This window comes from Crocodylus porosus, unplaced genomic scaffold, assembly GCF_001723895.1.
Source record: "Crocodylus porosus isolate Cpor-Errol unplaced genomic scaffold, CroPor_comp1, whole genome shotgun sequence".
Taxonomy (NCBI): Eukaryota; Metazoa; Chordata; order Crocodylia; family Crocodylidae; genus Crocodylus; species Crocodylus porosus.
The window spans coordinates 104,402,116-104,430,055 of NW_017728943.1; the positions used below are offsets into that span (position 1 = coordinate 104,402,116).

Sequence of the window (27,940 nt, forward strand, 5' to 3'; positions counted from 1 at the left end):
GTCTCTTCATAATTAGATTTACAATCCTGAACAAATATGCCCCTTTAGTGCTTTATGCTGATTGCAAGAACATCGTCTCAGGCTCAGTAGAGCTGAATTTGAATGACACAATAATCTATCCTATTCCTTCTCAGTTTGTTTTATTAATCATTCAAACAAAACCAAAACAAAACAACCCCCTAACAAAACCTATAAAAGAAGACACCCCAGAAACAGAAGTGTAAAAAAAAAAAAAAAAAAAAAGTTTTTCAAGAGACCTAATCATAGAAGAACTGTTTGAATCTACTAGTGGTTGCATTTTTATTACATGATCTTTGGAAGCCACAATAACAAGAAGAACAAGACAAAATAAAACATCACCAACAGTGAAAAATCCATTTACTTAGAAGCTGCAAAAAATAAGTCAGCAGCAATTTATGCACTTTCCTTAGCCTTGAAAACATCAAACCTCCAACACTGCTTGGACAAAATTGTGAATACAGTAGATTTTTAAGTATAGCTACATTTAAATGACTGTACTGGTTAGGAAAAATAAGGCATATGATTGAAACCAAATTAGTTAGAGTTCAGGTTTCTATCGCAATGTTTGCCAGAAAGCTATTTTTTTTTAAAAATAAAAAAGGTTAAAATGCAAACTTTTACAACTCCAACACGTACAGGTTTCAAACAACAGAGGAAGGCACATACATTGTATGTGATAATTTTTCAAAACTAGCTTTTACATTTTCACAGATTAAAAAAAAAGTCTGTTTAAATATTTTATTTCTACAAAGTGAATTTACATTTTAAAGTACAAAGTGCAAATACTACGGTTGTTTTTATTGCCTTTTGGTGAGGAAATCTCCCACATGTCAAAGGGATCTGCCTTGGATATGTAAACTGTTCATCCTTGCTTCTTAGAAGCCTGCTAAAAAAGAGATATTTTAAAAAGCCACATTACTAGTGATGCTTTCAAGTAAATTCATTAAAATACAAAGATGTATCATTTACATTACACAGGGGTTTATAGGCCACTATCAGGATAAGACCCCATAGTGCTAAGGGCTGTACAAATACACATGAAGAACTGACCTGAAGAGACAAAATGCTGTTCATGTAGAAGGGCATAAACATTTTTAACACCTTCTCCCTCTGACTTCCTTGAGTCTGTACTTAGGTTGGTTTCTACTAAACTTAGAAGTCCATGCAATAGCGGCTTTCACATGAGTGGGGAGCCAAGAAAGGTTACCTCAGCATCCTATATATGCCTATCTTGGCTCCCCACTCACATGAGAGATGCTATCACATGGAATTATATATATATATAATATATGTGTGTGTGTGTGTGTGTGTGTATGTTTTATGGCATTTGCTGCATAGGAAATGGGTCACTGACTAATGCAACATGTACAAACAATAGGGTTTTTGTAACTTTTTTCCAAGGTCAAGGTTTTTCTATTATGGATCTAATTGATACTGTGTGTGTGCATGTACATATGCATGGTGGAAACAGGAAATTGAATAAGGGAATTATTTGTAGCTACTTACCTACCTTTTGGAGATCTGCTATAAATTTTACCTCACAGAAATTACATATGAGACAGCACGGGATGGTGAATTGGTAAATATGTTTACATTTTCTTCCTGCCCGCCTGCCTTCCTCCAACCCTTCCTTTCAATGTACAGAATGTACTGAAGTGCTTGATAACTCGTCCATTTAAAACAAGAAAAGAAAAATAATGTGGTCCCTCCTGTGTTCAGTTGCCCATCTCCAAAATGGTGCTGACTTGATTGTTTCTTTTTAGGTGTGTGGTTTATTTTGAGTAGCCTCTTCTCAGGCTAGTTCATTTCCAATGGCTTACTTCCAAGTGAAAGCCTTTGTAATGAAAGCCACCACTTGCATTTGTGAGGTACATTTGTAGCCATGCATTGTAATAGTATGTAACTGCCAACACAGGGTTTGCACTACTGGCCTTAATTCAAGGCTCTCATTTCTCAGCAACAGCTTTTAAAAATAATTGATACTGAGTCAGCAAAAATACTAAAAGTTTTGGGTTTTTTTTAAATGGAACCATTAGGGCTCTTTTATGATAGATCCTACATGTAAGAATCAGATTACAGGAAAAGGAGAGAGGAAGGCATATTATGCTTTGAGTGTAATGCACGTGTGCCAGTAATTGCTATTATGTAATTAAAATAAACCTTTGAATATTTTTTGGGTTCCGCCATAGTAATTGTTTTCAGGCTGCCTTGTAAGTGATTTGGGGGGGGGATTTGAAAAGTTAAGACCATAAACATTTGTTTAGACTAAAAGAAACTTATCGCATCTCTTTACTTATGAGAACATTTTACATTTCATCAAAGGTGTGTAGGAGGTCTCTGGTTAAAACCCACAACAAATGTAGAGCTTGCCCTAGGAAGTGTGAACCTCACATCAAACAAATCTAGAGATACAGTAAGTAACAAATTCACTAGCAGCAAACAGACAAATATTTTTTCTTGACTTTTGGGGATGCTGTATCAATTTCACTTTGTGTTTTGTTTTTTGACAAGTAATCTGACTTTCTGATGGATGGGAAGGTGATAAATAATTAACCACAATTATGTCCTTTTTCAATGAGAACTCATTCTCTCTTTAATACTACTGTATAATCTCTTGAACCATTACTTTAATGTAACAAATTGCCACTGTGGAGGGAAGGACCAGGGCAGCTCACAGCTCAGGGGCCACTCAGCCCACCAGCAGCTCCCCCCCCAGGCTGCAGGCAGGATCTGCCAAAAATGAAAAAAAGGACCAGACCCCAAAAAAGGACCAGACCCCTCACTGCTTCTGCCTTCAGCAGATGCCAGTGAGGGACCTGGTCCTTTTTTTCTGTGGAGCTTGCCTGCCTCCCACATGGCCAAGGGGCAAGCTGACTAACAGCTGCAATGCATATACTACATCAGTAAGTAGTGTAGTTTGCAATGATGCAAACTCATCTAAAACCCTCAAAACTCACATACATATAATGTATGATGCCATGAAGCATCACAAAAGTAAATTTTCATCATGTGTACATCATAACATTGTCACATGTACAAGTGCCCTTGGATACATAATGGTTGAAGTGCTTCTGCTAGTGGAGTGCCTGGCATCAGAGTAACAGGAAGTTATCCCCATGATGCCTGATGAAGAGAACTGTTAGCATTAAGAATATAGAAGTATAAAGCCATTCAGACAAAAATAGGGTCCATACAAAATGCACAGTCTTTTAAACCTTCTCTGGAGCTTTCTTAGTGCATCCTGTGTATTGGGTGCCCATCTTGTCTTAATTATAACATACCCTGTTAGAATTGTGTATGTTGTACAGAACCAAGCAGGCTGTCAGTACTTTCCAAATAACGTAAGGTGGTGTTATTCAGAACACTAGGAGTAAAATCCTGGCCTACTCAGCATTTAGGATCTCTACAGCCGTGTGTTTACCAGAAAAATAAAGATGGCCTGCTCTAAAGATTATAAAATGTAGTTGTAACACATCTGCTAGTCAAAGTAAAACCTAAATTCCCCTCTTCCTGCATAAGGTTTACATCTATCAGTCAATAGGTGTTAAGCTACAATTGCTTTGTCTGCACCAGGGTTGCAACATGTTAAAAACACGTATTTCTGATTGTTAAAAGAATGTTTCAAGAGATACGTAAACTTTGTGTGGGTCCTCTGCATAAGAAAGCTGGTCGACCAGCCTGAGATCATGTGTACTTGGGGACTGTCTGGAATATCATGGCCAATCAGCCAAAGTCAGCGACCTGATAGCATAAATCAGGGGTGTCAAGCATCCAGTTGGTGGAGACATTCTCCCCAGCTTGCTGCACTACCAGCAGGCGAGGGAAAGTTCAGGGTGTGGCAGTGTGGAGGTCTGCTGCAGCTTTTGGGGCTCCTCTACCCTGGGGGCATAGCCCTCAGAGACAGAAGGATGAGCAAAGGCTGCGCCAACACAGCCCTGCTTGTCCTGTCACTGCCCTGAGCCCCAGGCTGGATCTACCACTGCTGTGTCCTGTGCCAGATCTGGCCTGTAAAGGCCCCTATGTCACAGGTTCAGTCCAGGGTGAGTTTGACAACCCCAGCATAAATTAAAACCTATGTAAATCTCTGTGTTGGGCCCCGCTTTCACATGCAAAGCATCACCATATCTTAACGATTTCCATAAGAGGGTTTAATTACAATGATCCCAGGTCACTTTATTCTTGAATGGAATTGTCCATATGTGTGTTTTATGTGGTTTAAATGTGCACTTTGACTTCGCACCTTCAGTCGACTTGCTTAGTTTTCCTGAGACAGCCTATGTGGAGAATCCCTTAGTAATAAGGCTGTTTGCTGAGTATCTGCATGTGGAAATTCTTCCCTCACTTTCAGCCACAGAGAAGTGAATACATATCATCTGTGAACGCAGCCTCAAAGCTGCAACAATAGTAGTTGGGAAATTTCATATGGTGAGAAAGAAGAGAAGAGGCTGTGCCCAGTACTCACCTGCCTGTTGGAAGAAGTGCTTTCAGCATTAGATTTAGGGGCTGATAAAGAGAGGGGGGAAAAAAGGGGGAAAAGTGTTATGACAATGGCTTACATGTTGTTATGAGTCACATTCCCCAGAACAGGAAGCCCCAGTTGTGAAATGCCATTCTACAAAGCACCGCATACTTTCTTCATAAATGAGCATTTTGTTCTGAGTATCTAACTGAAATGTGAATTTTCTTCTTCCCCCCTCTCAGTAACACAGCTGCCCACTCACTGGACTGACTTGAAAGCTGACTAACAGGATCCTTCCCAGTAAATAAGTTAGGCTTGTTTAATGAATGTTGTCATGTCCTGTGTGAATGCTAGACATTGCAAACTCATTTATTCCTTGGAATTTAATTCTAATCTCCCTCAAGAACAAAGAGCATGGAAACGTGGTAAAATGTCCGAAGGCATTTCCTTCACTTTGCTTATAGACACTGCAAAAGAGCATTAACCTTGCCAGTTGAAAGGCATCCTTAAAATTCAATATAAGAATGGGAAGACTGTCATTTACATTTAGATGGCTAGTAAGGAGCATTAACCCAGATTGCTACTCTGAATCCAGGGTGGGAAGCAGGTCCATGAGGCTATTACTCCACCTGATCTCACAAGTGAGTTAGTTGGTGGACAAAGGTAGGGTGTCATGATTAGAGCACTTTGCTGGAAAGTCAAGCAAATGATGTTTCATCTCTCCTCTGAGTGACAGTGGGGCCTAGAAACCTGCTTTTTTGGTAAATGCTCCACTCACCTGGCTGTTGAGGCTAGAACATGAGAGAGTCCTTCTCCATCTAACACCCATTAATCATAGGTTTCTGGCTAGCTATACTTTCGTGAATGAGACACATGTATGCATCTGCAAAGGGTGTGCACAAGTAGCTGTTTACCTGCCCAGTGAGTATATGTATAGTCTATTGCAGAAGTTGGCAACCTATGGCCCACAAAGGTCTGATTAGGCCTGCGTTCTGCTAATTTGTGCCAATCCCCTAATGCTGCCCAGCTCTCCAATTTAGCCCACAATCTGCATTCCATGGTTTGCTAAGGGAAGGCTGACCCCCCTGACACTATCCCAGCTTTCTCTGCTCTGCGCAAGGGGCTGCTCTCTTGCTTCTGCACTGCATCCTCTGCTTTCTGTTGCTGCAGAATAGGTAATCCAAATTGTCACTTGCCACGCTTTTTGGCGGCATGTTTTTGCCATGGCTCCATTAGGAGAGTGAGAGAGCAGCCCCCAGCACAGAGCAAAGGCTATTGAACTCCTGGTCTATTGCATACAGTCAGTCTACACATTTGTGTCCACAGGCAGGGCAGTGGCAATGTGTAGGGGGTGCACAGGGGTGCACGTACACCCTCTGAGAGTGCTGGTGCACCCCCTGACGGGCCACACTCCCCACTTAGGTGACGGGCGGTGGGGAGCCCTGCAAGCTCTGGCTGGGGAGTGGGAGTGCCAGATGAAGTGCTGCAGCCACTTCCGGGAGCACCATGGCTGCTTCCCGGTCAGACCCCCCCCCATTCGTCGGCAAGATTAGCCATGGGGAACACTCCCTCCTCCAGTCGCTGACTGGTCGCTGGGTGGCACCAGTTGCCCATGAGGCAGGGCATGTTGCTCTCTGCGCCTAAGTGCAATGGACAAAGGGAAACAGAATTCTGCCTCAGGAGCCTGATTTTGCTTTACACTAAGACAACTGTAAATGGCTCCTGTGGTGCAAAGTTGCCTTAATATGTCTGTAAATGGGTAAAGCCATTACATTTACACCCAAGCCTCTCTGCTCCGACTCAGTGTTTTAAAGGAGATGCAGGCTGTTAAACATATTTCAGTTTCCTCATTTGTAAGATAGGGTTAATGACATCTATCCCTCTATTTTCCATTAAGTGTTTTTCCCTTTTTCTCTTCTCACACTTGTAATATCTTTTTGTAATATCCTATGTGTATGTGCCCTATGAAATATAATATCTTGGTCTGGTTTTAAAAAATCTAGTTAAAGAATAGAAAAAAGGTTCTTACTATGACGTTTCTTTGTATCTGCTTTACCTTCTTCTTTTGTTACTCCCAGGCAGCCCATTAGTTCTTGAACTGACAGAGATTTGTCATTGTTCACATCACAGTATTCCACAAACTTCTTCACACATTTTTTTGGTTTTGACTTCTTTCGCAGAAATCTCTTAAATGGCTTGATTTCCTTCTTTCCAATGTCACCACTGGAATTTTTATCAAGTTGCTTGAAATACCAGTGGACAACCCTCTCTTCCAGAGTGTGATTCGGATCAGGTTCTGAAACCCTGAAATAGAAACAGAACATTATGCTTCACTTCTAGTCACAGAATCCTGTTTATACTCTTGCACAGGAACTATTAGATCATTACCAGTGACAAGGGTATTTCTTCTTGTGGGTTTTTGAGTGAACTGGGGTAGTTTGAGAAATCATTAGGAACTAATCTTTTCTATCTTTTGAAGCCTGAGTGAAGCAGACCAGTGTGCTCCAAACAAACACAGGTCCTTTGAAAAGAGCCAGATCCAGAGAGACAAAACACAGAAAGATAAAGGGAGCAGTGAGAATCTCTCTCAGGGGAGGCAAGGATGCCAAATTATCTTTCTACCATAAAATAGTGGATATATAGAAATAGCTCCATCTTTTATGATTTAATGACATAATTAGAAAGGAGGCATAGTTAATAATGAAAAATACCAAGTGATTTAGTGTGTAGCAGAACTGAGGGTCTGGAAGCTGGGTGGTTTTCTTGCTAATAGCATCAGCACCTCTAGGAAAGGTTTCACTGCAACAGGCATGTTCATACAATGTATGATTATACAACATAGTATTTAAAAGAAGGAAAGGAAACAGTGCTCCACTTGACATAGAATCTATTTCTAAGATTAATTAATGGCAACATCTCATTACGAATTCTACAATGAGAAGTGGAAACTATTATTTTCCTTTCAATGTGCTGTTTAAAACTCCCTGTTGCAGAAATTGAGCTACTTTACTGGATGACTCTACTGCTTTTGCCCGCTATTTAAATATAGCTCTCCCTCTCTGCTAGCTTGATATGCTACATGTTAAATTTCAGATTAAAGGCTAAATTATGGCTTTAAACTATTGTTTTATGATGAAGCATAGAAAGGAAATATTTTATTACAGAAATTAAAGCAAAAGGACATTTCTTTATATGGAAGAGAAATATTTCAGCTTATGTAACTGCATTTTCTATAAAACCAGGAACAGGGCCCACTTCCTTCAAGTGAAATGCAAGAAGTATGAAAACAAATGAAGACTGGGATGACTTCAGTTTACCTGTAACTGTATTACTGCCATGGCTTTTTGTAGTTTTAGTTTATGGATACAGCCTATCATAATAATTCTTCAGGAAACATTTCTTAACTGTTCTAATGTTTATCTGGTGTGAAAGTGGAAATAGAACTGCTACTGGAAAGCAATTCTATTACAAATTACAAATGTAACCACAACTCTTTTAAAGGTCCCTGGTACAGATCCATTTCCCATCAGCCACCTTAAACATACCTGCTAGAAGACAATGATGGATCAGAGACTGCATGTACCATATCTGTGGAAAGTGCATCTAGAACACTGGTCAGGAACTCATTCTTCTTGGCCCCTGGACAACCTAGAAAGACAACAGATTTTCTTTTTTCCCCCCATTTCGGTTTTTTTTTTTTGTATAATATCATAATTTGAGTTCCAGAAAATATTTCATTCTCAGCAATAGACCTGAACCAGAATCCAGTCTCCCATGAACTTTGGAGAAGTTCAGAACCTGATCTATAGCCAAACTCCTAGATGCAGGCTTACTTCTAGAATGGGAGAACAGATCAAATATCCTTTAAAACTGGAGTGGTCTTGATACAGCTCTAGACTCCATGACTTGGTTCCATCTCCTATGGATTCTAGATTTTTCTCTGATTTGTAAAATAATTACACTGTTGGTATCACGTTTTGAAAATAAATCATTTGAATTGTGCATATTACACAGATAATTTGACAGTGCCAAGTGCAACACCATGCCTTTGTGCTTAGATTTTCTCCTTTATCACTTGTAAGTATTGTTTGTTGAGCACCACCAGCATGCAGCACATAATCCCTCTGGCTAGGGACAGATATTACACATAAGCCGGTTTAAGTGATCAGAAATTGGTTTAAATCTGTAACAAAACAGATGTTCACTGCTCATAAACCAGTTTGAAATGCTGAAACTGGTTTGAGATAAACTTGGTTGAACGTAGCATCAGACTTAACTGTTTTTGGTCACACCAGTTTAAGCAATATCTGTCTCAGAACTGTTGCTTGTTTAAGTTAAATCAGACTCCCCCAGCATCCTGGCATGCTCTCTGGGCTAGGTGGGCTCTCTGCTCCACAGCAGGGCTCGCCCCTCCCCTCTGCTCCCTGGATGCAGCTCTGGCAGAGACTTGTAGACACAGCAGCATCTGCTTGGTTTCCTCCCGCTCTATCCTCCCATCACCACCCCCTGCTAAGCAAGAATTCCTCATCCCCTCTGCCTTATACAGACACCTCAGCATTAGCTAGCAGACCACATGCTGGCTACAGTCCTGTGCTATGGCAGACAGCAGTGTTGGCTTAGGGCTTTGTGGAGCTGATCAACAGCTCAGCTGTTAATATCCCCTGGTTCCTTCTTTGTTCAAGAAGAGCTTGAACTAATGAGAAAGGCTGTTTGTTTTCTGATGGGGTGATGAATGCTGATAAGAGAGCTGATAAATGCTCTGTTATCAAGGGGGAACCAGTTCCTAATCCTGCTGAGGCCTGGCCACATCCTCTTCAGTGGAAAGGAAGGGAGGACTGCTCTAGCGCCCCCCACCCCCCAGCTTCTAGCCTGAGCCACTGCAGGCATGTGCCTAAATGTCTGGGATGTTTGTCCAGTTACAGAGTGATTTACACTAACCTGCAAAGATTAAATCAATTCAGGCTTAGGCTTTCTAAATGTTGGTCCCTAGCCTCTGTGGCTCTCTTCCCCTTTGTTAAATAGGGATAATAAGCCCTTCTCCCACCATTTGCTTATCTTGTGAATTTCAGCTGTAAACATTGTGGGACAACGAGTCCCACAACTTGGTTGGTACCTTTAGGACCACAGTGAAACTGAATAATCAAAAAATGATCGCTGCTCTTAGAAGTTAATATTCTAAAAGGAGTTGACAGCATACATGATACATTAGATAAAAATGCACTGAAAGATCCAGTTTCCAAGCAATGCAGCCTGGATACAAGGATTCATTTGATTTTCACATAGCTCTTGACAAGAAGATCCAATTGTTAAATTCTCCTATACCTATAAATGGCTGAACTAAATTCCAGGATGATCCAAATACCCAGTAACTTTGTATATGGGAAGGGGCCTGTAGCAGGGCACCAAGGTGCCTGCTACTGAAAAGCAGCAGTATGGGCTCAGGTGTTGGTTGCTAGGGGCAACCAGGAGGAGCTATGGGCCGACACCTGGTGAGTCAGCTGACTGGAAGGGGCAGGGTTGACCACTGTAAGACCCAGACAGGAGGCTGTGAGTGCGCTCTCTCTCTCAACTGGCAGCCAGACAGAAGAAGCACTGTTTGACCAAGCAAAAAAGCTTGGCCCTGAAAGGGGAAAAGTGAAAGGCCTGGATGTACAAGCCACTAGTTACACAGGTGAGAGATGTTGCGTGGTTTGGAGAAAGTTTTAGCCAGGAGGCTTAGATTTCCGTCATAGCTGATTGGCTGGTGGTATTGCTTTTGTTGTTGTTGTGAGGCTATTAGGGGTTGGAGGAGGCCCCCGGGTGCGGCTGTTAGGGGTTGGAGGAGGCCTTGTAGGGGTTCCATGGTAGCATGGGGGCCCCAGTGCCAAAGAGGGCACATCATTCAGGGATGCACTGACCCCAGTGCAGAGGACTGGGGGCCAGGTAATTTAATTTATGAGCCCCACAGGAAATTTAAGACCCGAGGAGGGGATTTGGGGGCTGGGCACAGCTATGGCCACCTGAGCCCCAATTGTGAAAAACCCCAGTGCGGGCTGTTGCGAGAAGCCCCAGTGTGGGCCGTTGCAAGACATGCCAGAGAGTATCCGCGGGGCGTAGGCTGCGAGACAAGTCAGAGAGCGCCAGTGAGGGTGCAGGCTGCGAGACAAGCCAGAGAGCGTCCATGGGGGTGTAGAGTGTGGGATTGACCAAACAACATCTGGTACATCTGTGAGGCTTGGGGCATGGTACAGGGGTGGTTGGAGCCACACATAGCCCATAAGGCTGGGGTGCACCGAGTCACCCAAAAGAGAACTAAGACTGGGATACAACAGGGCACTATGTCAAAGAAGACTAAGGGCAGCCTCCCTTAAACTGTTAACATCAAAGACGTGGTGGGCGAGATTGTGAGGGTGCTTTTAATATCACCTTGGCACGGTAGGGGGCACTAGGGGAGTTCACGGCCACCACTACAACGACGCCCTGTTACAGGGCCACTAGGGACTGGAAGCAAGAGTAGATTTTGGCAGTTCAAAGCTATTTCTAGAATATTAGTGGAAAATTCTTCCATGAAGCCTAGTTACTCAGGCATTGGCGATGTGTAGAGGGGGTGCACACAGATGCATGTGTATCCCCTGAGCATGACGGCGCACCCCCTGTGAAAAGGCACCACTGACATTGCCAGCAGCACCTGTGGGCAGTCACCACAAAGCCCCTCCCCCGCTACTGACAGTGCCAGTACCAGGAGCCCCACCACCAGGAGCTCGCCCTGCCCCCTCCCCCAGCCTCTGAGGGTATGCAGCATTCATGTACTCAGGTGTTCCTCCACTAAGTTGAAGAGGAAAATGTTTAGAACTCTTGTGGAGAAGGAAGATTAGTCAGTCAGTAGGGATTCATTATTTTATTAGACTTCAGAATGACCCTTGGAGCAGAAGATGGAGTTATCTGAAACTAAACAGCCTAGTCTTGCCTGGAAAGTTGTTCTTTAATATGCCCCATGTTGATCCAAGGAAATGAACTGCTGTTATGTTACCCCTGAGCTGTGGTCCAGTAAGAATGGGCTAAGCTGATCAGTTACTGTGTGTAGCAACAGCAGCAGCCACTGCACATTATTATGTCTAACACATTTATGCAGTTATGGGTTCCCAATCTATTTTTCCCTCTGGCACAGGGGAGATTTTATTCATATAACTGTAAGAGGCATATCACAGGAACTCATTGAAGCAAGTTCCACTGTACTGCATGCACATATCTGAAGGCAGATGTGATTCTCTCAAAAATGTCCCTGTTTTCTTTAAGATCTCTTGACTTCCCTTCAGTTATGTTTGTTTCCTATACAAACCATAATCCAAAGCTCAGTACATAAAGGCAGTGAGGCAAGCACTTTAACAGAAATCACATAATCATAGAAAAGTAGGGTTGGATGAGACCTTGAGAGGTCATTTAGCCTGAACTGTCCTATAAAAATCAATTGTTTAGCCCATAAGCAAAACTACACAATCAACCCTGACACAACCACAAGACATAACACCCTAACTTGCCAAAGGTAAAGCAAAGGGACCACAGTAGCCAACATCAAGATGCCACAAAGGTTGTTAAAATATGCTCTGGAGAACCAAAGAAGAGGGCCATTCTCCTCTCTACACAAGAAGGTAAAAATACCCACAGTTCATACCAATCTGAACCTTGGGTAAAACTGCTTCCTGACCCTAAATATAGTGATTGGTATGACCCAGGGGGGACAAGACCCTCTAACAAGGAATCTCCAGGTTTAAGTCCAAATCAGTCAAAATCTCCAGTTTTGGCTGCAGCCAACACCCAGTGCTTCTGAGAAAGTCTCAAAAAAGAACTCCCCCCCCACCCCAACATGTGGAAGAACAGGGGGGGAAATTCCCTCCTGACCCCATTTGGTAACCAGCAAAGCCTAGAAGATTGGAAAGCATCAACAAATACTATACATTCTGCTCTGTGACCTGTACACAGCAAGCACAACTCCACACATCATACCCTTTTACTGGGCAGCCATAACTCCTCTTTCTGTATCCCCTCCATACACTTATCCCAGCTTCTTTGATCTTCTTTCACAACTAAGCCAGTTATGGAGCACTACTTCATTCTCCTGCTACTGAGTGTGATTCACTCCAATACCCACCAGCTTTAGACTGCAGAGTTCTTCCCAAGCTCTTCTTATCATCTCTCATACTAGTCTATTCTAAATCCCAGCTATTTTAAAGGAGTATAAAAACTGAAGGCATACTGTTCTGAATGATTCATAACACTGTTCATTGGGGTTTCAGCAGTGCTGGTATTCTCCAAAGCAAAATGACTATTGGTAATTTAGAGCCATGCACTTTAGATCATGTAACTATTTCACACTGCTGTAGGTGAAGCCAGAAATTAGACACACAACGTAACTGAGTGATGAAGGCAGGAAAACCTTCTTCATTTGTGATGTGAACTCTGACAATGAGATCCAAGATAAAAGTGAAAACTGTTCCTTGAGAAATCATATTTTAAGTATTTCTTCAAATATCCAAAAGCAGTTTTGCATTCTCTGGGGATGGAATCCAGTTCAGTTACATTGGGCTCTTATACACATTCAGGGAGGCTTCAGGGAGGTAATTACCGCACTCCAGCAGACTCCAATATCACTTGTATCACCATCCCTGCACTAAAAATGGCAGCGGAGGCATTTTAACTAAAGCTCATTTGACAAGCTTTAGTTAGAGCACCCTGCTGCCATTTTCCAGCGTGAGGGTACTGATACACATGACAACACTCTGGGTGCTTTAATTAGTATGCCTTTCAGAGCCCTGCTAATTAAAGCCCCCCCCCACACACACACACACATACATACTTCCTGGAGCACATCTATAAATGCAATAAAATCTAAGTGTGCTCTAAGAATGAGGCAGGTAGATTGGAGTGGTAAAATCAACTCCCAACTTTGGGTGAGAGGGGTGGGACTCCGGTGCAGTTTATCCCACTTTGCTTCTCCTCACTTCTACCACCATTCCTCAAACTATTGTTTAGGACAACGCCGCAGATAGCTGAAGTTACTGAATTCACAGGGCTTCAAATCTGTTGCCTCTTCCTCACTGAAGCTTTCTTTACTGCCCAGGAACTATAGGGGGGCATACCTGCCTGGCTGCTCTGTCCTTGGATCTTTACAGATCCTTCATTCAGGACTAATGGTAGGTCCATGTGCTCATTCTGTACTGCAAGGGGGAGTATCTAAAGGAGTGTCAGTGAGGAGAGCCTACTATTGGATGTTGGATTTCTCTCTCTTAAGCCATTTGTCTCTCTTTTGACTCAAAATGTATCAGGCTTGTTCTGAAACTCAAAACAAATATTAGCCTGAACTTTTTATGATGTTGAAAAAAGTACTCATATTTTTTTTTATTAGTCTTCTCTCTCTCACTCTGTTTTTATACTGTGTTTCTGCATTTCCAAGTTCCATTTGGGCTTGGAAGCAGAAATATCCAAATGCTAAAAGAAGAGTTGTTTCTCTAAGAATTCCAGCACAGTTCTGCAGACACAAAAGGTTCCAATACTGTTCTGATAGCCTGCCAAATTTATCAATGTTGATCAAATGATTGCAAGCTTAATTAAACAAAAGCAAACTATAAAACTGAGATACAAAGGCTTAAGCTGTTTAAATTAACTTGTGATTTTTAGGTACCTGATGTATGGGCTGCAATTTTCTGAAGGGGAGCACTCAGCACTTTCTGAAATTTGGGTTCTTTTTCAAATTTATCAAGTTGAGCATTCACTGGCACTGGCCAATTCTGAAAACATGAGTGTAGATTCTCATAGATCTTCCTAATGAGAACCTTGTATTTTAAGTACAGCATAGGTTTAAAAAAAGCATGATAGACCTGATAATCCGTTATACTTACCATGCTTTTAAATAGAACTTCAGGAAAATATCTTTCCATTATAAAAAGGTCAAATGTATTTTTCAAAATGTTTTGACATGTCTACATGTCTTCCGCCCAACCCTAAGTGTGCTGCCAGCAAAAGAAGCACAAGAGACAAGCAATTAGACAGAATAGATGGCTTGTAGCAGCCCTGAGTTACCTGCTCAAGTTCTCTCCCTCAGGAGAGCCTGTGAACAGCACAGGAAGTTGGCAGGGGGCATTCAGGTCTGTTTTATACTGCTTAAGGCCAATCTAGGCCTCGATGTGTTATATAGTTGTCAGACTCCAGTGTGCCTGGGCAGGAGTGAATTGGCTGGTCTTATATTGTTGATGACAGAAGCAGGATTGGGAGGGAAGTTGTATTGATATAGTTAAGACAGCCTTTTCCTCAGTTTCTTACAGTTACTCATTGGGTGCTGACAGACACTCAGGCCCCAACTCTAAATCATGGCACTTTACATAAAGCACCATGAGTAAGAGTGCTCCCCCCGCAACCGAACAAATGCTTGCCTGTTGTGTGGGGTGGGGGGGTGAGCCTGCCCAGCGAGCTGAGTAGCCACCCCTCTCTCCAGCTGAGAAACTGCCTCTCTCCTCAGCCCCACTCCACCCCAGTACCCCCTCCCAGCTCTGGGGCTCTCACCATGGAGGGAGTGGGGAGGAGGAAGAGGCAAGTAAGCAGCAGTGATTTGCTCCCTACATGATCTACCAGCTTGCTCAGCCTGAGCTGAAGGGGTGCAGGGGTGGGTTGGAGCCACATACCCCCACTTGGTGCACCTGGCCTAGCCCCACCCCCCCGGTACCCCAGTCAGGAGGTTGGGGGTGACCACGAGGTGTGGAGAGGCTTGATTCCCCCCCGACACACACACACACACAGGTTGTGATGCAATGGGGTGTTTGGGCTGGGCAGCATCAGCCCAGCCCATATCACATGAAAAATTAACTCCAGGGAATACATGTTACCTAAGGCATTCTAAAGCAGAGCACATTCATCTGATCCCTTTCTGTCAGCCACTTTAGAAGTGCTCTGCAGCCATGCATGTGTGTCAGTACTTTCAGGGACCCAATCGTGTGAAAAATGTAACTTCTGTCCGTGCCCATTGTTGAAAAGCTGAAAGTGAAATCTGCCTGTATAAAGTAATATTTTTTTCTCTCTTTCTTTCCTTTGGCCTGCATGATGCACCCATCACTACTGCACTCATGCATAATTGAATACACTATTATCTTTCACCAGAAAAGTAGGTAAAACTGCAGATTGCCAGCTTTATCAGGAAGAAACTTAAATCATCCCCCAAGACCCACACCAACCAAATCTCCACCTAAACCTGGGATCCAACCTGTGTGTTTGGGTTTGGAGCTGATTCAAAAGTACTGGAACTCCATTTTAGATCATTTATTCTTAGAGAGACTTTTTATTGCTTTTGCTTTTGTTTACTTACTGAATCTGTGAGCTTTTGGCTTTCACTGAACACTCTACTGAACACAAGCTAAAAATGGCTATAGTGCTTTGGATAACCTAGAGAATAGTATCATTGAAGAAAGAAATGAACGGTAAATCATTGCTTATGGTGATCTAACTTTTCTCTTTTTCCTGAAGGAGATACTTTTGCTATGTTAATTTAGGAGCTACATCTCAATTTGTCATGTCAATTAGTAACATCTTTCAGGCACATCTGGAAGAAACAAAGGGTATGGTTTGGATGTTTACCACTGGTTGTTCTTCTAGCCACCGGGTGTACATAATGTGGATGCAGATATAAATATCAGAAATTGGCCAGTCACTTGTGGGGCAATGCCAGATAAGAAAATAAATCAATTCACAACCAAGTACAGAACATAAATGTACTAGTTAAAGCTCATTCAAGGCAATTTTCTTTAAAATCAGCTAGAGTTTCTAAATGTGTGTTCCATACAGTTGCAATGGCAGTTGACAGGACGAGAAATCTTGTAAGGGGAAAAAATAAAAAAGCTTTGCTGTTAAGCCAAATAAACTTTTGCTGTGAAACAGTTTCTGTTCTAAATTGACTATTCACTTAACGTGAAACAAAACCCCCACAAGATCCTCACCCATTTAAGCACAAAGCCAATACTCAGTTTCTCCCAATTATAAAATATGCCGATGTGTGGACAGTTATGTGGTAATTACTACATAGTGAAATCTCTGTCCTTTGCAGGTGTTATGAACTCAAACTAATTCTCTGGAGCCTTCAAGCTGAACTTTAATTCTCAACAACTCTGTGGATGAAATGGCAGAAGGTGCAGAGCTTGCATTTGATTGTACTGAATAATTCACTCTCAGTGGACTAGGTACAGAAAAGGAAAGACTAGTTTGTTATGAAGTGCTTATGCTTCTCACTATGGCATACTTGCTTCAATTTCTTCTTGTACAGCTGCCTATATTGTGTGGCTTTGACAGCTTACATAAATAATTTGTTGGTAAAGGGCTGAAGTTGAAACCACATGGTGTTACACTGTAGGTTCAGAGATGTAACACAGAGTTAAATGTTTACTTTAGGGATAGTTTTACCCACAGTATGTTCTCCATTCAAACACAGAATAGGCCTTAGAAACCTTAGACCAACAAATATATACCACAAATGACAGGAAAATACACAAACACCTCACTTCAGTTAGAAGCACAACAGTATAAAAGTAATCAAGCAAATTTTATTCTATTATGTAATTTTGACTTATTTCTGGACACACATAAATGTGCACATGCATATAAACATCTCTATATAAATATTTCTTCCATTAGACCAAGGTCCTCATTTTCAAAGGTAATTGGGTGTCTAATTCCCTGAGATTAAGTGCCCAAATACCTTTACAAATTTGGGCCCTCATTCTTTAAGTCTCCAGACTAAGTCTCCATGTTATCAACTTCTGGAGTCTGCTTACATTAATTAGCGAAAAAGGTTTTTCATCATTTCAGTAAAGAATAGCCACAATAGATAAGAAGGTATTGCTCAGCCTATCTGTGTTTATTCTAGTTTTTCCTATGCTTCAGCAGCACAAGAAAATGTCTCTTGAATTGTTTGAAAGTTGACAATCCTTACTTAGTATGATTTCCCTCCCCACCCCTTCCCCTGCAGTGTCTTCTTCTATTTGTGGAGAGGAAGGTAGGGCTCCTGTTGCCCTTATTCACAAAAATCCTTATTCCCTTTGAACATAAGTCACCTGCCAGTATACACAAGGACAATCTTCTGTATCTAGCCTTACAGGGACTAAATAAATGTCTGCTGGAAGTGTGTTTGCACAGTGAAGCTTCCATTTCCCTTGACCAAGCTAAAAGAGTCTGTCCCAGGACTACATGGTTCAGTGCAAAAAGATACAATGGAGTAAGATGATTATGAATAAAAAAGGGCTTCACACCAGTGGATCTACAGTAACATGAACTATTGGCCCCAGAATTCTGCATACAAGTCAGGGTGGTACAGATTTCAACTCTCCATGTATGTCAGTATCTATTAAGCCTATTTTTTTCCCTTCTTTTCTAATTGAAATTAAGAAATCCAGAAACAATATGGTAGTTAAAAAAGACCTCTTTCAGGGCTATATATCAGTGCAAGATACCTAGAGTATACAAAAATGTATATATTTGAAGTCTAATTTTGCAGGTTCAACTCATTTCAGAATACTGTGCTATTTATATTTGTAAATACACTAAAATAAGGGGATAATGCTCTTAGCAGAAGAACATACGAGCTATTAAATGGCTTTTACAGGTGACTGAATGCTGAAATTAAGCTAAGGCATTTGGGGATGGTAAAAGCAGTTCCCTTAAGAGTAATTTACAATTCTGTTGCTATCTGGCTGTATAATAAAAGAAGAAATAATAAACCACAATATAAAAGAAAGAGTGTGAAAAACAGGCTGGCTATACAATAAAAGAAAATTAAACCAACCAAAACCTAAAACAAAGCATAGAAAAACAGAGGGATCTTTTGCCTTCTAAGAATTTGAAAGTACAGTGATGCTGTTATTCTAACTTTTCAAGGATCTTACTTTAAAACTAGCATATAGATCAATTGGATTGGATATCACAATCCTCTCAAACTTCTCACAAAACTTAAAATAAACCTTGGAAAAGTGTCTGCTTTTTACTTTATACTTTTTCATTTTTTCTTTTGTGCCTTTGTGTCTTTCTGGTTCAAGCTGGGAGTCGGCACAAGGGACTGAAAAACTCGAAGGAAAACAGTTCTCACTTCACTTTCTGCTTGATTGGAAGTAGGGCAAACTGCTCACTGTTGCAGAGTCAGGAAGTCTGAATATTTTGAACTACGCTTCTGAACTTTTGAGCGCTTAGGTTTAGCTAAATTAATGCATGTGCATAATTTTTGGAGGTTCTTCTAGTACGAAACAGAATATAGGGAGCTGATAGATGTGACAGTTTGTCATAAGATCAGCCACTGAAAGCACTCTACAGCTGGGCACAGACAGAAGTGCACATCTGTAGAACACTAAAAATGTCTGATTGTCAAGCAGTCTGAAACCTCATAATGTGAGGGTTCAGACGAAGGTGTTCCAAAGCACCGTGCCTTCATTAACATCTGTCAGTGCTTTCTGGGAGCAGGGTGGGCTGATGAAGCCCAGGCCTGCTCCCAGAGCTGTCTTCAGAATGGCAGGGGGAGAAGAAAGGGAAATGAGTTTGGTCTGGGGTTTGCCCAGCCAGTAATGGAAGGTAGAGTGGGTAGATTACAGCTCCCCCCCACCAAGGTTGGGGGAGGCTCTGATCTACCTGCCCCTCCCCTCACTCCAGCACTGGCTGGGGAACTCCCAGAATGGACTTCTCTCACATGTCTTCCCCCTCCCATCCTGCGATAGCACCAGCGCTTGGAGAGAGGGGGCAAGACTAGAAGAGAGAGGCTCCAAAGTGGAGCTCAATCACCCACCTTCTTGATCCAACAGCAAATGTCTGTTGGGTTGGAGGGTTGGTCTAACTCATGTTGCTTTCTGTAAATCACCATGAGTTAGACCGGGAATCTGCATGTCTATCAGCATCCATAAACTGCAGTCTACCCACTTGATGTTCATTTGCAGGACCAGAGTTTACTGTTCTAAACTTACCAGCATGGTAAGTTAGGTCAGTAAGGTAGAAAAGGAAACATTAAAGAAAATTAAGACCCAGAAAAGCAAAACAAGGAAATGCCAATTTTATTGGATTATATTTTTGTTTCATACACCACATTTCAAACTCACCTATCACTGAGGTATATAACTCCTATTTCTGATCAAAACAACAGTTTCTTAAATAGCTTGTTAAATTAGATGGTTATAAATTCAGTTTGATATAAGCACCCTAGAAGTCATTGAACCTCCACATTGTTACATTGACATTCATAACAATTTGCCCCCAATGTTATTTTGATATTTACAATGCATCATTTTTAATTGAAAAGTACTACTTTCAGTTCAATTAGGTATTTTCATTAGGCTCTTCTGTTTCCTTTTGGGAGCTAGTTATGAAATAACCACACTAACTTAATTTAAATCTCCATTATAAATAAAAAAAACCCAATTACACAAAACTGTGTTATTGCAGTTATAAAAATGAACTCACTAGTAAGGTGTGCAATGCTGGTCTCCTGCTGGAAAATATTAAACAGCTAGGAGATGTTTAGTGGGGATGTTTTTCACATTACTTAATTAGATGGAGCAGCCTACTTCTTGGAGGCCATAAAAGACATATGAAACTTTTTACCTTTTTTGCCCCACTCCTTGATCCTGTGAATGGCAGATTTGGAAATTGGATTTCAATCATATATCTTGAGGGAGGCAGACGGTTCCCAGAACAATAAGTTATATTCCAAATTTAAAACCAAGTCAGTTTGCACAGCACTGATTAAAATAGAGGTTTATAAAATGGAAATACTGGCAGAAACTGAACTGGAGCAGAAGCTAACAGGAACCACTACAACATGACTTTAACACTATGGAATGAACTAATCCTTGGAAAGCTGGCATGACAAAAATCTGTCTATATATAAAGCTTTAATTTGGGACTGGTACTTGTGTTACCTTCATGGATATGAGCCATTAAATATGACAGATTTCCACTGTAAATACAAATTCAATTCTCAGTGGTCACCCCTTACCTAAAGAAATGAAGCTATGAAATGACTAATAATAATACAAAGGAATATAACATTCTGACAATGGCTCAACACAGTGCTTTTTGGGACCTAATCCCACACGCTGTACTGAAACACTAACCTTTTATAGAGTATAGAGGAAGTGATGGGTTCCTTGGCACACTGTGGGTTTGAGCCTCTACTCTAACTCATCTACTCGAGGGCACTAACACTGAAGTCTGTTGACTATAGGAACAACTACTATAGAGTTGTATTAGATTCCACTCACAATGTCAATAAACCTTAAATTGCAAGGGCAAAAAAAGGTGAACATAAGCCCCATATAAACCACTATAAGAGTGTTCACATACAAGACTGTGAACTCTCAAAGAGCAAATTGCTTGCCTGATCAGAAATTGAAACTACAACAAGCTATAGAAGGCTAAAAAAGGTCTACAAACCTCTAAACATATAAAAATGTGGCTTATATGTTTTACTTTATGCCTCTAAATTGATGTAAACCATATTTAAACCAACTTTTTGAAGATAAGCCCAAAAAATGTAATGGAAAAAGAGAGAATAATATGCAGTTCATAAGGGTGAGCACAGGTGAAGGCAGGAGACCCAGGAAAGAGAAAGGTATACACAGAAACCAGGAAGAGAAGAATTAGAGAAGTGCTCTAAAGCTAGGCACAGAGTCAAAAAGCCACAGGCTGAATTGATTCAATCTTTGCAGGTTTCTCTAAATTGTGTAGATTGAACCAATAAACAAATGGACTCACGTTCACTTTTGCAACAGGAAAGACAGCCAGACCCCTGCAGTGGCCCACATCAGTAGCTGGAGGGGATCTGGGACAGAAGTTTAATAAATGGGTTTGAGTTAAATCACTTATGTCTGATAGTACATCCATCCAAGTTTATCTGAAACCAATTTTGGCCATTTTGAAAGCAGTTCACTGAATTTCTGTTCTGTTACTACAGGTTTAAACCACTTTTTGATCACTTAAACCAGTTTATGTGTAACTTCTGTCCCTGGCCCAAGATTCAAGCAAAATCTGCAGATACCCATGACATTAGTCATCGATAAAATAGTAATCCCTTCATCTGTTCTCCATTTTCCTCCAAACAAAACAGGAGTTTACTGAGCCAGTCTGTTCCTGCCAAAGCCAAGTAAACAACATGACAGCATTTTTTCATCTATAGCTTTCAGGTAGCACACTGGGCACATCTACATGTGCTATTACTGCACATAAATAAACTGCAGAGCTTATCACTCTGTAGTTAATTGTTCTTGAGTGCATCATTTGAATGTGCACCTGAGAGCAATTAACTCCTGAGCAATAAACTCCACAGTTCATTCATGCACAGCATGTGGAGCCAGGCTGGAGCAGCCCCAGCTGGCAGAAGGTTCTGGGGGTCAGCCTGCCAGCTCAGAGCTGCTCCCCTGGCTCCACATGCTGCAAAGGAGTTGACTGGGGCATGAGGGAATTTCAGTGCGAGGGCTAGTTATTTACTCCACAGCAGGGTAGTACTTGTATTTATAAGGATTATTCTGCTGCAGAGTAAATTAGTTTTTCTCCAGCCTAATATGGGCACATGTGTAGACCCCAAGACATTTTACTACACAGCTAATTAGTGAACTGCACAAGAAATGTGTCACGTAGATGTGCCCACAGAGAAGTTTTCTGTAACTTACTGTGTTTTCTGCCTCATCAGTATGTCATGAAAGGATAGATCTGCTTAGGCTTATCTGGAAAACAGGAATTTCAGACAATCTTGCAAAATGTCTTAGCTGTTTGTTTTGTTTTGTTTTGTTTTGTTTTTATGGAGAATGAAATTGAGGCTTTTGGGGGAAAAAAAGGTTTCATCAAGAGCAAGAAAAAGCAACCTAGCCCAGACTAGCCAATAGCGCAGTGTTTAAGATGCTCAGCTGGCAGATGGGTGACCCAGACACAAGATCCTACTCTGTCTAATTTTGGAACAAGGATGAATGCTCCAGACTCGGTCACTTACTAATCTGTCATATACACCTCTCTCTCAGTCACTTTCTTAAATAAAAAAAAAAACCTAGAAAACAAACACTTGATCAAAAGTTTAAATATTTTTCTTTAAAAAAATAATATCAAACACACTAGCTAGCATATCCTTTTTCAAATTGGTTAAATCCTGGAAAGAATTGAATATTCTAGCCCAAAGCAGCCATCACTTGTGGACGATACTGGAAAATCATCCAGTTTATGACAAGGATATGAGAAGAAGAAAAAGAAGAAGTTCTAGCAAAGCGTTAAAGTGCATATTTAACATACCAAAGTAGTTTCAGTAAAGTCAATGGATTTACGCAGGTGCTTCAAGATAAGCATGTTTCATTGGTTTGCTGGATCAGGGTCTTACTCCATAACACAGCAGTGAATTTGTCTATTCATTTTAACATTTTGTACTCTATTTTTTGTGCTTTCCCAGACATCTAGGGGAGGATGCCATAGCATTTAAAACAGTGCTGCTTTGTAAGGTACTATTTAAAGAACATTTTCACCAATGTGTAAACTTAAGGGAAGAACCACTGATGGATGCAGCACTCCTTGGCTTGTGGGGACTCCTCTCTCCCTACTTTAACAACTTTGAAAATTTAATTAGTTATATTAACCTTGCACCAAGGAGAGAAAGATGGGGTAGAAATGAAGCAAAAACAAAAACATATAGAGGGACAGTAGGGGGGAAATCAGGCAGAAGGAAGAGATAAAAATAGTGAAATATTAAATATATGTGCAATATATGTTCTCAGGTATCCACTTGGACAAGCCTTAATGTTGTAGGGATGTTTCCATGCCTATTGCATAGTGCAGGTTTTCCTTTAACTAAATTATGAAGTTTTATTTAGTTTAATTCATTTTAGGATAAAATATTCCTGGGATTAAATTTCCGGGGAAAGTGATTTCCAAACATTAACTCCATAAACTTTATCCAACTTGACATTAAAAGGCTTCTCATCCAACATACAACTCAGTATATGCCTAATTTTTAGTACACGAGTATTCCCAATTTATGTGTCTAATCACTTTGCTTAATTAGTAAGCCAATATATTTTAGTGGCATAAATGTAGTGGCAGCATGATCCAAAGATGTGAGTACAGGGAAGAGACCAAGATTCCAAATCTAAGTTGCCCAGTGCTTTCCAATACCACATGAGGCTGTGCTGTGCTGTGCTGTCCCATGTTGGAACACAACATTGTGCCAGTTCTCCATGTACTAGCTCCCAAGCTAGAAGCAAAGTAGCCGCAGCAGTGTGCTGCTGTCTGCATGCCAGTAAGCACTCCCCCTCAGTAAACTCTGAACTTTGTACTGGATAGACCTATCAACAGTTAGAAGACAAATACCCTTATATTTTGTCTTCTATCTAAGGATTTCAAAGCACTTACAAGTATCACTTGAACTTCTTATGTTCTTGCAAAGTAGGCCAATAATACAGGATGTATCTACATGAGATCCTACCATGTAGCATGCATTTAGTACTTGTATAAGCAAGTACTAAATAAATGTACAGTAACTGGAGTTACTCCGCAGTAGCACCAGCAAACACCTTTTTTCTGACACTATTGTGCAGTAGTATTCAGCTACTGAAAGTCAGTGTTTCGTGTAGATGTACCTCCCTAGAAGGCAAATGAGGCAGGAACAGATTAAATTACTTTACCCAAGGTCTAAATCTACATCCTGGACTCATTTCTAGGCTTGGGGCTACCTTGCATGATACAGATATTCCCTTAAGCATAAATTTAAAACTTTGCGACACACTTTTTACTGTTTTGCCTCTAGACCCATTGGTAATACAGTGGTATCTAATGGGACTGCCTGATGTCAGCTAGGTGAAAGTGCTTTCCTTGATTTAACTTTAAAGGAAATGGCAATAATGGAGAATGATTTTGAGTGGTTAGTAGTTGATGAAGGAGATTCACTCCTGAAAAACAGAGCTCAAATGTTGGTTTAATCATAAATAGAGTTCTCTTCATTCCCATTTGTCTGGATCTGACAAACACAAAATCTGATATGAATGGCAAAAAGTGCTCCAGAAAAATCTGGGAGCTGAAGAGCAGACAAGGATATTTGCAGGCTAGGTATGAAAGCTAGGATTGGAAGTTTTCTTTGTGCTGGCCTGTACCAAGCATGGTAGGAAACAACAATATGAATGCTTGTTATAATAAAAAAATATTTACCAAAATATTCAAGTTAGATATATTCAGAAACACTGGAGATGACAGGAATTTGTACCCCTTCAGAATTTTCCTCGTTTTTGCTAAAGTCTTGGTGTATTCTAGGTTCTCTACTATTTTTATGTGGTTGCACATCTATGTTCTTTAAACATATTGATACTGGAAGAGAAAACATGAGCATTAAAGGCATCTACTGTGTCTTATCGACTGTACAGTGAGATAGCTTTCTATGTGTAAGCGCAATTCTTTTGCGTGAACTTGTCCAGCTTTATACAGTCAAGCCCAATAGTCACATTTTTCAGGAAGTTTGGCCTTCATGTGAAAAGCTTTTGAATGCCGAGTTCATATTTAATAGACTCAATTCAGATGACAGTATTATGATAAGAAAAAAATACATGCCTCTCTTCTCAAATACACTGAAGGTTTATTCTCTGATTTTCAGGGGTGATGTTGCATGAGCTGACCTTAGAGAATCAAACCAGTGTGCATCTGTGCACATTCCTTCTGCCCACTCCAACCTTCCACATGAAGTGACTATTAAGCAAAGCATGCCCACAAGACACCCCACAGCTAGAGATGAACGAGAGCGAGCAACAATAAAGCATTCACCCAAATGCTTAGCGAGGCCTCCCAGCCAAAAGCTGAAGCAGCTGAGGAATTCAACAAAACAAGGTCTCACTGTAGAATAAGCAGCAAGTTTTTATTCTCCCAGAACACTTCTTCTTCCCAAGTGACCCCGGTTTCACTAAGCCACCTGCCTGTGTCAGGGAAATTAATGGACTTCAAAAGTAAATAGAACTCAAAATGAACAGCAAGTCCTATTTTTATGGACATTGGAAAGGCCAGCACCACAGTGGTGCACTTTTTTAACAAGCCATAAAGGGAGCTATAAGTGAAAATATGGCTTTTGGACCTTATATGCCCTGCCACTGTAACATCCATTAATCTTATAATAAATTCAGCTGTCAAATTAGCAGTATGTCTATGTAATACAAGACTTGAACCAGCAGATTTACTTACTCAGTACTGTTAATATTGGGGTCAAAATCTATATTTGGAGAGAGCCATGCTTATGGGAACTTCAAACAAGTAATCTATATAATCCCTAGAGGTTTAAACATTTCCTCATGACAATGACAATACATTTACTGAGGAGAATACTCAATCTCCACGCTGCTAATGCAACAAAGTCCTGGCCAAAGAAATATGTGTAGATCCTTTCTAAAGCATCCACATAGGTTAGACCTGCACTATGCTAGCAGGTACTAAACTGGCCCCTTAAATATGTGATAGATGGATGTGATGGCTCCTGATTTTTTTAAGAGAACTAGGTGAGAAAGAACAAGGGATAACAATTACTGACAGAAAAATGGAAACAAGTAAAACTTAAATGTACACCAATAGTTCTCAATACACTGGCATTTTATTGTCCAGCATGAGATAACATGAGGTTTTCTTGAAGAGAAGGAAGGAATTAAAGGAACAGAGGCTGATTACAATGGGAAAGCTGACTTATTGGACTTAATCTTGGCTTCAACGGGAGCTGGATCAAACCCAACACTACAAGCTCTCCCCTTCACAACTTGACATCAGGTTGCGTATGTAATGCTAATTATTCTAATCCATGACTCTGGTTCAAACTGATAAGGCAATGTCAGTGACATCTAGAGCATCAACTCTCCCTAGGTGCTGTTTATGTAGTTTAGATAGTCTTAGTCTCTAAGGTCCCAACTGACACTCTAATTACACTGAAACATGCCTTGTGCAAACAGTTCTGAAAACTTTGATTTCATTAAATAAGCAAGAAGGGGGATACATTTATGATAGCATCTTACTTAATTAAGTGCCATGGCTGACCAAGGAAAAGGCTTAAATCTGTACATGTCAATTCCTTCAGAAATACAACCTTTGAATTTTTTGCAAGAGTTGTCTCCCTGGCTTGTGACCCAACACAAAGTTGAAACATGACAGTAATAGCTGGAAAGCAAAATTAACCCTCACATATAAATGTGTCTGAATTTAATAATGGGTCTCTACAAACAAGGTGCAGTCTGAGGAATATAAGCAGCATTAGGATAGATTAGTCCCTGCAAAAAGCAAGGGGCTCCAATTCATACTCAGTTTTGCCAATAGGAAAGTTGTAATAGCAAAGGGATTCCCACAGCTTCTCAGGTTGGGGAGCAGCTTAAAATCCCATCAGTCCTATTGGCAGAGGTTCCCAGGGACATACAGAGAGCACCTCTCTCTCAATCAGCCTAGCCTCACTCATTCCCATGCTAAACTCAGACATATTTAGGACAAGGACTGGGTGGTAACAAGCCCTCCTGGAACTGGAAACCTGAATAGTTTACAGAAACACACCCCACTCCAAACAGACTTCGCAGTGCCAGGGGCTTTTCAAGCATTTTTTGTTAGAATAAAGTACAGAAGCCACCAAGGGAGTCCAGATTAATGTAGTTAAAACTTGGAAAACCCAATCTCTGCGTTCTAAACTGTATTACTATCATAACTTCCCCAAAATGGCATCCATCTTCAGCTTCCTCTGTACAAAATGAAGTTCATTTTTCTACCTATGGGGGCTTGTACCATCTTTAATTTTCCCTAAGCCTGAGGAAGCGCACATGAGCCCAAAAGCTTGCAAAGAAAGCTTTTTTTCCCCCCCGGCGATTTCTTAGTTGGTCTAATAAAAAGTATCATCTCTGAACCAAGAATTTTAGAGTTTTGCATTCCAGAATATCACTGGCATTTCAGAAACAGCCGATGCCTATGCACGTGCTCCCGGGTGCGGGGAGAGGCATTTTAATTAGAGTGGCTCTCAGGAGCTGCTCTAATTAAAACACCCGCAGCATCTCATGTATTCAGCATCCTGCATTTCAAAATGGCAGCAGGGCAAAATGGCAAGAGCTCGTTTGATGAGCTTTAGTTAAAGCACCCCTGCCACCATTTTAAAACACAGGATGTTGAATACACAAGACCCTGCAGTACACTGGAGCATTCTGATGAGAACGCTCCAGCAGACTTGATTAATTGTACTAATCAGAATAGGTCAGAGCACATGTAAAAGTGCCCCTTGTTTATTTTGTAACTTTAAATTCTTGACATCCTTAGCCAAGTGCTGACATTGAATGTGCACAAACAGATCCTATTTATCCCAGATCTTCTCTGAATAAGTAGAATGTACAACAGATGCGGATATTAATAAATAAAGTTTTTTCTGTTTCTTCCTGGCTCTTTGTGCTGATTAATGCATTTACTGGCCAAATTTCTGCTGTCAGTTATACTAGTGTAAAT

At 40.9% G+C, this 27,940-nt stretch overlaps 1 protein-coding gene across 4 annotated transcripts in view; it reads right to left on the minus strand.

Annotated features, from left to right (window-relative positions):
• Nucleotides 1–286: 286 nt before the first annotated feature.
• Nucleotides 287–27,940, minus strand: part of SMOC2 (SPARC related modular calcium binding 2) — a 221,086-nt gene continuing 193,432 nt past the window's right edge. Inside the window, exons 10-13 of one of the 4 annotated variants that reach the window (XM_019549924.1) lie at nt 8,026–8,128; nt 6,537–6,784; nt 4,484–4,524; nt 287–907 (exon numbers count right to left, since the gene is read on the minus strand). In XM_019549924.1, the coding sequence (XP_019405469.1) occupies nt 884–907; nt 4,484–4,524; nt 6,537–6,784; nt 8,026–8,128 (416 nt within the window). In that variant the 3' untranslated portion in view covers nt 287–883. Of the gene's footprint in view, nt 908–4,483; nt 4,525–6,509; nt 6,785–8,025; nt 8,129–27,940 lie in introns of all 4 variants that reach the window. The other 3 variants (XM_019549922.1, XM_019549925.1, XM_019549923.1) reach the window with 3 other exon arrangements.